At 45.2% G+C, this 12,106-nt stretch overlaps 1 protein-coding gene across 1 annotated transcript; it reads right to left on the bottom strand.

Moving 5' to 3' along the window:
• Positions 1 to 208: 208 nt before the first annotated feature.
• On the bottom strand, positions 209 to 10,536 carry LOC139383138 (phenylalanyl-tRNA synthetase subunit beta). Its single transcript, XM_071127493.1, has 16 exons — positions 10,416 to 10,536; positions 9,868 to 9,923; positions 9,606 to 9,760; positions 9,392 to 9,464; positions 7,850 to 7,965; positions 7,214 to 7,364; positions 6,983 to 7,091; positions 5,309 to 5,441; positions 5,064 to 5,115; positions 4,861 to 4,922; positions 3,665 to 3,872; positions 3,463 to 3,543; positions 3,240 to 3,332; positions 2,876 to 2,993; positions 2,497 to 2,649; positions 209 to 708 (listed from the first exon to the last, which is right to left on the bottom strand). Exons 1-16 carry the CDS (start codon positions 10,471 to 10,473, stop codon positions 557 to 559), a joined length of 1,770 nt encoding a protein of 589 aa, XP_070983594.1. The 5' UTR covers positions 10,474 to 10,536; the 3' UTR covers positions 209 to 556.
• Positions 10,537 to 12,106: the final 1,570 nt, after the last annotated feature.

Genomic DNA, 12,106 nt, shown 5'->3' with positions numbered 1-12,106 from the left:
AACCTGTTTAACCACAGCTTTGTGGCTTCCTGTTATTTACACTCATACAGGCCTATATGCTGTATGACAAACCTTTAAAATGTAAATGACCTGAATCGATACAATTGCTCAGAGCAATGTCTTTACATTGTATTATACAGCATATTGGTTAAAGCTCAAATGAAGCAGGACTGAGATTAATTCAGAAACACAGGACTGAGTCACAGGCTGACAGCTCATTCACTTTAATTACCACAGAGATAAAAATACAGCCACATCCTTTGTATATACCAGCCTACAATTTCTATGGTTACTTCATACACTGTTGTACATTTGTCAACAGAAAAACCAGCATGATATAAACTGAACAATTTATTTGGGGCCGAATCCTTACTTTCGCACATATCTCAAGCTCGCAATGTGATGTCAATGGGAGATTTGCGTGAAAATGTGAGCTCAGCTGTGGCAGGTTGGACTGTACTCTGCTGGAGCTGGGAAAGCCTGTGTTGAGATGGACTGAGCATGAGTAGGTGAGTTTGGTGGTGTTACAGGTTCAGGCATGTGTCTGCGTGTGACATCACAGGAAGTGCTCAATGTCGATGTCCAGGGCGGAGCATGGCATGGTGAGCTCAAAGCGGTTGATGACATCAGGGTGAAGGACCCCGAGGCGTCCTATGCTCTTCCCGCACGCAAAGATCTCAGCACAGCGACCAGGGAAGAAGGTGGAATCTGAAAGAAAAGAGGGGAAACAGAGGGGGGTTGGGAAGGAAGGGAAGGTGAAGAGGATCTGTGGTCCACTGAAAATAAACATAAGAAATGTAGTCTCTGAATAAATGTTTCTACACAGACAAGACACCTAAGATCCGTCTCATTTTGGCTTGAACTATTCTCAGATGAGACAACTTATTGATTTGTTTAAAACACTGACCGCTAGAGCCTGTTCAAGGAAGAGACCAGCTAGGCTCAGGGTTGCCATGACTCCAGTTCCACAGGCATGTTACGTTCCTACACTGTTCTGTTCTCTTCTCCATGGTGCTTCAGGTCTTCCCACACTGCTTTGCTCCTAAAAGCTAATGTACTCCTGAGCCACCGTTCAGATACTTACTCATAACTAGCAACAGAAAAATCTCTGAATGATCTGCGTGTGTCTTCCAGGACATCACCATGACACCCAGTCATTAAAAATGCTACACTAATAGCCAGACAGCCAGCCTGACAAGTGACAACCTATTCTACCAACCCTGAAAACCCTCTTCAGATTCATTCTCACTGAGCCAAGGTCAACACTAACCAGACAGTCAGGATGGTACAGCATGCCTTTAACAGTGAATGGGAAGGGCTGAATTTGACAGTTAAGGAGCAGATGCCCACGTTTCACTTAAGAGGCTCTCCTTCAGCTAACTCCCTAACCACTCAGCCCTACACCGCATGGCTATGAGTGAGACAACTGACCGCTCTCGCGCTCTCTGCATAATAGTGTGTAAATGTGACAGTCTACGTGTTTTCTGTAGCTGTGTGTGTGTTTCAGGCAGTCTAAATGCCCATGGATCTCCCTGTAAACCCAGGGAGGCGCACTGCAGCAGCAGACGTGACTCACATGCAGTCTGACTCCCACTGCTGACGACACGCTCGCTTACCCTCCACCTCCCCATTTCTCTATCCTCCACACCCCTGCACTCCCTCTTCACCCCCTCCTCATCCCTCTTTGTGGTCCTTGAGCCCATCCATTTCCCCACAGATTGTGACAGGAGACACACATCCTGTGGTGAGTGAGTGAGGTGGAGTGAGAGAGACACAGAGATGGGAGGGATTGGAGCTAATTGAGCCCTGCAGAACCCACAGCTCATAAAAACAGTGATTTGTGGAACAAGTTTCATGAGTGCAATGGGAAAACATTCACTTCACTAGTGGACAAAATATCCCCTAAAATCATTTCCACTGGAAATACAGCCACAGCTGTACTGTAGGTTGAGGATAGGTGTGAACTGTGAAACCATGATATGGGTTTTAGTTTTATACCACTTCCTTTCCTTGCTTCCTTTCCTTTATGACCACTGACTTGGACAAGCTTGTCTTGAATTTTTTTCTCCCCAAATTCATGATATCCAATTGCGATCGTCTCATCACTGCAACTCTCCAACAGGCTCGGGAGAAGTGAAGGTCGAGTCATGCGTCCTTCAAAACATGACCCACCTGCGCTGCTTAACACCTGTCTGCTTAACCCGGAAGCCAGCCGCACCAATGTGTCTGAGGAAACGCTGTTCAACTGATGACCGAAATCAGCTTGCAGATGACCAGCCACAAGATCGAACCCCAGGCTGTAGTGACGCCACAACACTGCGATGCAGTGCCTTAGACCGCTGCTCCACTCGGGAGGCTAGTTGGACCGGTTTGACACGTCAGTTGAAAGCACCATGGTGAAAACTGAAAACCTATCCAGAGCTTTCACCAATCAGTTGCCAATGACAGAAACGGAGTCCAGTTTAAACCACTGAGATGGCTCCCTGGTTGTCTTACCGTCGGCAGCCTGGATGTGGTAGCCATTGCCCTGGCCTGGTTTGATCTCCAGCAGCTGCATAACCCTGTCCATCAGACCGTGGATCACCTCAAACCCCGGACTCTTGTTGTAGTAGACAGCACACAGGCGACGGTTGTTCCTGGCCCCCACGTCTGAGGGAGAGCAGAGGACAACGTAGGCATCAGGATATACTGTAGGATGTCTTTAAAAACAGATAATGACTGTGTGTATACTTGAGTATGAGGGAATCAATATGTAAATTCATGTTTGTCCTAATAAAGAATTTGGAAAGGCAGGCATACAATGACATTACTTAATCACATATCCATGAATACTGTCTATTATGAATACGGAGGTCACACCCGCACACAAACAGACCTTTGGATTCATCCTTGAGCACCACGTCTGAAATCTCAAACAGCCTCAGAGGCAGAGGCATCTTCCTGTTGGCAGCCACAGTCTTCAGCAGGCCTGAGAGCAGGGTGGTGCGCGCCACCTGGTGGAAAAGACGAGCACTGCTGTTAACACCACCACCAGCCTCTGATACACCCACCCAGTCACACAGCACCCTCTAGTGGAGAAAAACCCTCACATCAATAGAGGGTGAAAGAATCCAGTCAACTGTTTAACTTCAAAATTGCTGTAGTGTAAAGCAACTGTACGAGATCATTCAAAGACCAAAGGGGGACAGATCATAATGTTATCAGAGAGACATGATTAATCCACAGTAATGGTGGTCCACCTGGAACTCAGCTGTCTTGGGGTTGGAGATGCGACATGCTCTGGTCTCTGAGATGTTCTTCAACAGCTTGTCAGCTATGTCCTCCTGAGAACACTGCACAGGAAGACAGATACAACACATGAAAATGTGTGTGTGTGTTTATTTATTTGGATCCCCATTAGATTTTGCAGAAGAAGCAGGTACTCTTCTTGGGGTCCACAAAGGTAAAGAGTGTGGTCATTACCAGGGCGAAGGTGAGGGCCTCCGTGAATCCAGCAGCAGCCAGGTCCTGTCTCAGTAGCTCTGACAGCTTATTCAGTGGGAGCTAAAAACACAACAGTCATGAGGGAAATATAATACCTCACCACTTAATAGCACCCAACTAGCAGCTCCAGTCAACAACCAATCAACTTCATTAATGAATAACCAGCTGAAGAAACCCTCACCTGATTGGCTATGGTATATGTGCGCGGCGTGGTGCGGGGAATATTGTTGAAACCGTACGCCATGGCGGCGTCCTCCATGATGTCACAGGCGTGGATGACGTCAGAGCGCGTGGGCGGGATCTCCACCTCGATCTGTTCGCCGTCACTCATGACCTCTGAGCGCAAGCACATCTTGGTCAACAGTTGAGCGATATGCTCAGTCGACTCACTGGGGATTACAAACATTAAAGCATTACAAACGTTAAACATCGGCAGGTAGCCTAGCGGTTAAGAACATTGGGTCAGTAGCTGAAAGGTCGATGGTTTGAATCCCAAAGCCGACTTGGTGATTATTTTAAAAAATGATTGAGAAAGCACTTAACCCTAATTGCTCATGTAAGACTGACTCTCTGGATAAGAGAGTCATGTAAATGAAAGGATATTGGTAGCATTCTGCTTAGCATATAGAGGAGAGGTCTCCAACCCTGTTCCTGGAGAGCTACCCTCCTGTAGGTTTCAACGCTAACGCAGTTCCTGTAGAGCTACCCTCCTGTATGTTATAACACTAACCCTGTTCCTAGAGTTACCCTCCTGTAGGTTATAACGCTAACCCTGTTCCTGGAGAGTTACCCTCCTGTAGGTTATAACGCTAACCCTGTTCCTGTAGAGCTACCCTCCTGTAGGGTTTAACTCTAACCCTGTTCCTGGAGAGCTACCCTCCTGTAGGTTTCAACTCTAACCCTGTTCCTGTAGAGCTACCCTCCTGTAGGTTTCAACTCTAACCCTGTTCCTGTAGAGCTACCCTCCTGTAGGTTTCAACTCAAACCCCAGTTGTAAATAACCTGATTCAGCTTATCAACAAGCTAATCAGATGCACTAGATTAGGGTTGGAGTTGAAACCTACAGGAGGGTAGCTCTACAGGAACAGGGTTAGAGTTGAAACCTACAAGAGGGTAGCTTTACAGGAACAGGGTTAGAGTTGAAACCTACAGGAGGGTAGCTCTCCAGGAACAGGGTTAGAGTTGAAACCTACAGGAGGGTAGCTCTCCAGGAACAGGGTTAGAGTTGAAACCTACAGGAGGGTAGCTCTACAGGAACAGGGTTAGAGTTGAAACCTACAGGAGGGTAGCTCTACAGGGACAGGGTTAGAGTTGAAACCTACAGGAGGGTAGCTCTACAGGAACAGGGTTGGGTATTATTTCAAGCCGCTTTGTTACCTGATGCCAACTTTACGGTTGATGAAGTCGGCTGACAGAGTTTCCTTCCTGTAAGCCAGCTCCTGAGGTCACATGGTATAGCAGAAAGGTTGAGGGTTACAAATAGAATGGGGATAATCAGAATGTACATATTGACCAGTGGGTTCTAATATATTTTCCCACAAAAGGAAAGACTGCAGGGTGATGGTGAGGGGATACAGTACCGGGTACTGACAGGTCCTTCCATCTGGGTACACCACCTCAGCCTCCTCTACCCTGAGAGAGAGCGACAGAACGTGAGATAGGTCAAGAGGAGTCTTTTAAAGTGGGGTAGGGCAAAGGAACTTCTTATTACTATGACAGATTCCTACTAATCCATGGTCTTATTTTACACACTAACATATTAGGTTAAACTATTAGCCATTTAATTTTAATCATAGAAATCTAAACAGCTGTTGCCTGGACTCACGTGAAAGGCTCTTCACAATACTCGCAGAACATCGTCACCATCATGTCCAACACAATTTTTGCCTTGGTAAGGTCAGTGGCTGTGCACTCGATAAAAACATTCTTTGTATTCAAGGAGATTTTGGAATGGTCCCCTGAAAAATAGACACAGAACAGTATCTACAGCATACCATGGGTAAATCAATATTGGAAGTCCACGAGGTTAAATTTTGGCATATACAGTCCATACGGAAAGTATTCAGACCCCTTGACTTTTCCACATTTTATTACATTACAGCTTTATTCTAAAATCTATTCAATTGTTTTTCCTCGTCAATCTACACACAATACCCCATAATGACAAAGCAAAAACAGGTCAAGACATTTTTGATAATGTATTAAAAATAAACAAAAATAACTTATTTACATAAGTATTCAGACCCTTGGGTATGAGACTCAAAATGGAGCTCAAGTGCATTCTGTCTCCATTGATCATACTTGAGATGTTTCTGCAACTTGATTGAAGTCCACCTGTTGTAAATTCAATTAATTGGGCATGGTTTAGAAGGGCACACACCTGTCTATATAAAGTCCCACAGTTGATAGTGCATGTCAGAGCAAAAACCAAGCCATGAGGTCAAAGGAATTGTCTGTAGACCCCAGAGACAGGATTGTGTCCAGGCACAGATCTGGGGAAGGCTACCATTGAAGGTCCAAGAAGAGAGCGGCCTTCATCATTTTTAAATGGAAGACGTTTGGAACCACTAAGACTCTTCCTAGAGATGGCTGCCCAGCCAAACTGAGCAATCGGGGGAGAACGGCCTTGGTCAGGGAGGTGACAACAAACCCAATGTTCACTTTGCCAAAAGGCACCTAAAGCACTCAGATATTGAAAAACAAGATCCTCTGGTCTGATGAAAACAAGATTGAACTCTTTGGCCTGAATGCCAAGCGTCACGCCTGGAGAAAACGTGGCACCATCCCTAAGGTGAAGCATGGTGGTGGCAGCATCATGCTGTGGGGATGTTTTTCAGAGGCAGGGACTGGGAGACTAGTCAGGATTGAGGGAAAGACTAAAAGAGTTAAGTACAGAGAGATCCTTGATAAAAACCTGCTCCAGAGCACTCAGGACCTCAGACTGGGGCGAAGGTTCACCTTCCAACAGGACAACGACCCTAAGCACACAGCCAAGACAACGCAGGAGTGGCTTCGGGACAAGTCTCTGAATGTCCTTCAGTGGCCCAGCCAGAGCCCGGACTTGAACCCGACCAAGCATCTCTGGAGACACCTGAAAATCGCTGTGTAGCGACGCTCCCCATCTAACCTGACAGAACTAGAGAGGATCTGTAGAGAAGTATGGAAGAAACTCCCCAAATACAGGTGTACCAAGCTTGTAGAGTCATACCCAAGAAGACTCAAGGCTGTCGTCGCTGCCAAAGGTGCTTCAACAAACTACTGAGTAAAGGGTCTGAATACTTATGTAAATGTAAATGTGATTTAGGTTTTTTATTTTTCATAAATTTGCTAACATTTCTAAAAATCTGTTTTTGCTTTGTCATTATGGGGTATTGTGTGTAGATTGATGTGAGAAAACAAACAATTGAATCAATTTTAGAAAAAGGCTATAACATAACAAAATGGGTAAAAAGTCAAGGGGTTTGAATACTTTCCAAATGCCCTGTATGTGTGTCCTCACCATTGATGATTGGAGGCATAGACAGTACAATGCCGTTGCTGTCATAGATGACAGGATATACAGCCTCGTCTTCAATGATGTGCAGATAGTGTCGCAAGTGGCTGTCTGTCTGAGAGGGAGAAATACAAACAAATTGAAAGATTGGATGACAGAAATAAAAGATCTCTAGCCATACCCAATCACAACTCATGTTACAGAGGCTCATGATCTCTGTAGCCAATCCCTGCTCACCTTGTAGAGGCTCATGAGTTCCTGTGCGGTGTACTCCTTGGCCTGGTTGAGAGGTTTGAAGCGGATGTCACCAGGTGGTTTGGCTGTGTAGGTGAAGGGGCCTGAAATGGTGTCCAGGTCATGGGTGCCGATGGCAACCAGAGTCCTTTTCCTACAGAGCACAGATTACAGTCAATTCACACACACAGTCACAACATCCACTGAGCCAATATCTCAAACTACCAGAGAAGAACACATTGAAAGGCATCACTGAAGTATGAGGCATGGTATTGAAAAAGGTCTCTGACCAAAACATTGACAATAAATATGCAGAGGTGAAATTGTGTGTGTAATAAGTAAGCCTTGTCCGAGCCAGAATGGCCCATAGGACCAGGAGCCTATCTCCTGTTTTTTGTAGAGCAAGGCAGCTTGATGTACAAGTACACCAATTGGATGCTAAACTGTCGCAGGGCCTTACCCACAATCCAAGCATAGAGCCATCAGAGTCTTTGGTATGACTCAAACAAGGACCGAACCACCAACATTCCAATCTAAGGGCAGACACTAACCTCAAGGCCACTGAGTTGGTCAAACTTGTGTGTGTGTGTTGTATATATTTTTCTGTGAAGGTAGAGATGTGTTAGGTGTCTTACTAACCTACAGACATTCTGATGGAGTTTCTCCTGTAGTTCGATAAAGCTGTCGTAGCGTTCCTGTGTGAAGGTGATATTCCTCAGGACTGCAGCCACAGCGTGGGGTCGCACAGCAGTTGTCTACGACAGGCACAAACAGGGGCACCCACAGTCGGTCAGGATTCTCTCATTCATCTCTAAAAACTATATATTGCTTCCAACACAAACCCTCCTTTGCACAGCCTCAACAAATGTAGAGGAATTAATCAACAGCTCAATATCTTAATTCATCAACTTGTCAAAGACAAGATGTATGACCCAACCTTACGCTCTGCCCCAAACCCAGGTCAGTAAACAGAGTCTGCTCCATGTTTCCCCCTCCCCCACGACCAAATGAACCCAACCCTACACTCTGCCCCAAACCCAGGTCAGTAAACAGTCCGCTCCATGTTTCCCCCTCCTCCGTGATGAGCAAATGAACCAAACCTACACTCTGCCCCAACCCAGGAAACAGAGTCTGCTCCATGTTTCCCCCTCCCCCACGACCAAATTAACCCAACCCTACACTCTGCCCCAAACCCAGGTCAGTAAACAGAGAGTCTGCTCCAATGTGAGCAATTAAGGCACCCATTAACACTGACAGGGCTGTAGTGGAGCGGGTCGAGAGTTTCAAGTTCCTTGGTGTCCACATCACCAAGGAACTCTCATGGTCCAAACATACCAAGACAGTCATGAAGAGGGCACGACAAAACCTTTTCAGTACCCCCTCAGGAGACTGAAAATATTTGGCATGGGTCCCCAGATCCTCAAAAGGTTCGACAGCTGCACCATCAAGAGCATCCTGACCGGTTGCATCACCACCTAGTATGGCAACTGCTCGGCATCTGACCACAAGGCGCTACAGAGGGTAGTGTGAGCGGCCTAGTACATCACTGGGGCCAAGCTTCCTGACATCCAGGACCTATATAATAAGCAGTGTCAGAGGAAAGCCCATAAAATTGTCAGAGACTCCAGTCACCCAAGTTAGAGTGTTCTCTGCTACCGCACGCCAAGTCTAGGCCCAAAAGGCTCCTCAACAGCTTCTACCCCCAAGCCATAAGACTGCTGAACAATTCATAAAATCGCCCTGGGCAATTTACAATGACCGCCCTCCCCTTTTGTACACTGCTACTACTCGCTGTTCGTTTGTTACCTATGCATAGTCACTTCGCCACCACCTACATGTACAGAGTACCTCAACTAGCCTGTACCCCCGCACACTGACTCAGTACCGGTAACCCCTGTATATAGCCTTGTTATTCTTGCCTACCTCCCTAATCTTCTATATTTGCACACACTGTACATAGATTTTTATATTTTTATTTTCTTTTGTGTTATTGACTGTACGTTTGTTTATGTGTAACTCTGTGTTGTTTTTGTCACACTGCTTTGCATTCGGTGCATGTGACAAATAAAGTTTGATTTGATGTTCCCTCCCTTCCTCTGTGATGACCAAATGACCCAACCCTACACTCTGCCCCAAACCCAGGTCATTAAACAGAGACTCTGGTCCGTGTTTTCCACCCACCTCCTCTGTGATGACCAGCCTCTGAGGCTCACTGCTGGCTGGACTCACACGCCTGTAGCGAGGGGCTTCCATCCTGGAGTGCAGACACACATGGACATGTCAATACACAGCTGAAGACACAACACACACGATAAAGCAGCACAAGCTGAAGTACTTTGGCAATGTAAAAGTAATGTTTAAGCACACAATTCTCCATATAGATGTGTTTACATACTTCTGCTTGAAGACCTGCAGGCCCCTGACCAGCCCTTCCAGACACAGAAGGTCATAGCGGTTAGCTGGGACATCGATCTTATACAGAATCACATCAGACGCCCCCTCTGCCTTGGTGTCCCCCTGCTCACGACTGATGATGTCCTTCTCTGAGGTCTGAAGGACAGGGTTAGGGGGAGAATAGTTAGCCCAAAAACAATACATTGGTTATCACACAAACAAGTGGATATGGCTGAAGTTTATCCTCACTGTCTTCTACTCACAATCTCATCGAGCTCCAGCCCAAACTCAAAACACAACTCATCAAATTCTTCATCAGCTGAAATGAAGGGAAAGAGAAAAGCATTTTAATATGTTGGAATAATTCGTATATTATGGTCCCACCTCCATTCTTCATTTAAATCAGATTTGACTAGTTAAATGGACGTAGCTATGTGGCGTTCAGTACAGTAACTTAGCAAGGTAGGATAGGTCTGGGTAGGGAAATGATGCAATCGTCGTGAAATAACAAGCATCATCAGTTCTGTCAACTATCAAATCATGTTTTCAATCACTATTCAGTAGAAACAGAGTATATGCCGTTTTGTATGTAACATATGTGATATGTTGTTAAACAACCCACAAAAAAAAACGTGAGATGCTGTTATTGCCACGGCATCAGCCACCGTCTTAGCTAGGTAGCCACAGTAGCTAACTTAGGCAGCTATCTCACCGTTTGTCTGAAAATACAACGCCGAAACTAGTTAAAATTTGTAATTCTACAATTTACTGAATATATATATTACTTAAAAAGGTAAGTAACATTTCTTACTGTATGTTCTGCCCAAGGCATGAAACAGAAGATCCCTTTTGACACTGACAGTCGGCATGTTGACCACGGCTAACTATTAGCTACTAATCTTTCCTCCAAGACTGAAGGACCCACCGAAACCAGCTTTAGCTGTCCGGGACAATGCCAGTCTGAATTATTAGTATAAAGTACTACTCGTACCAAAAGACTCATATTAACATTTGGTATCGAATTAAATGGCAATTTCAAATAGTTAATTCACAGTCACACTGGATTATCAAAGACCAAGTATAACAGTGTAGAACCGTTGATGTATTGTGAACGCACCTTTGTTGGTCTGCCAGTGCCAGGTGGGAAGGGTAAGGTGATAGGTCCAATCATGACGTCAGTGATTTTCAGGTCGGGAAGTCGGAGCTCTAGAAAGAGGCCTGACTTCCCGAGTTGGAATTCCGAGCCACATGACCGTTTCAAAGATGCTTCCCAGTCAGAGCTCGTTTTTTTCCGATGTTCCAGTTGTCTTAAATGCACTCAAGTCGGACGTTGAAGATTTCCGAGTTCCCAGTTCTTTTGAACGTGGCACTAGTCAGTTGCAGAACGGAATGCATTCAACTGAAATGTCTTTCACATTTAATCAAACCCCTCTGAATCAGAGAGGTGTGGGGGCTGCCAAAAACTATATTTTGGTTTTTGTTTCATCAGTCCATTGTTGACATAGTCCCAAAATGTTTTGCTTGTCAGCAATCAAGTTTTCAAGTTATGTAACTTTCAAAATACAGAAATCATCCCCATATGACAAGTTTCCCCAAAAACATTATTGAACAGACAGAAACATGGATGTGGTAGGGTGTAGCTTGACGCAATGAGCAACCTATTTAAAGGGCAGCAGAGCAACCTATTTAAAGGGCAGCAGAGCGTTCCCAAAATCTACCTGTTTTTCAACTGTTCGTACAGAACCGCACTGTTTCCGTTTAATTCCGTTGAACATTGCTGTACATTTTTTCATATTGAAAGCAGCCATGGAAGTCAATGTTTGCACGCACACGCTTCATTCTACTTCTTCTCTGCTTCCTGTCCGCAGTAGCATGGTGCTCGTATTGTGAGGCTGATTAGCTAGGACAGACAGGTGTGTGTACGCAAAGTAAAAACACAACATGGAATCCATGTTTGGTTTTGATTTGGAGGGAGGTGGTAGCATCTAACAATTGTATTTATTTATTTGCTGGGCACCCACTCAGCGAAGTAATTGACAACCTCCTAATCAGAACCTTCTACTTATGACAGATATATCTTCGAAGGTGGGAAAACATGCAGAGGCAAGGGTCGGTAAATAACTCAAGGTGGTGTTATAAGGATAGATCAGAGTCCCACTAGGTTCTAAACTGGGCTATAAATAGGCCGACTGTGGAAATGTAGGGCTAACACAGTTACAACGAACAGTTCATAACAAAAGCCAAGTATTGCTACGGGTATTTTGAACATATTTGATGTTATACAATTGTCATAGGCTAACAAATGTTAGGCTTCTTAATCCACAATCACACTGGATTATGCCTAGCCTAATTCATCAGACTGTGATAGTAAAAGCGGTTAGATTATGCCCTATTGAAGACCAGTGGAGGCTGGTGTCAAAGATTGTAGGCGTGACCAAGGCCCCTATTACCATAGTACACCCCACCTATTTGCTGAAAAGTTGTGCGATGTACAAAAGATTG

Source organism: Oncorhynchus clarkii, chromosome 24 (assembly GCF_045791955.1).
Source record: "Oncorhynchus clarkii lewisi isolate Uvic-CL-2024 chromosome 24, UVic_Ocla_1.0, whole genome shotgun sequence".
Classification (NCBI taxonomy): Eukaryota; Metazoa; Chordata; class Actinopteri; order Salmoniformes; family Salmonidae; genus Oncorhynchus; species Oncorhynchus clarkii.
This window is presented reverse-complemented; position numbering and strand designations above follow the sequence as displayed.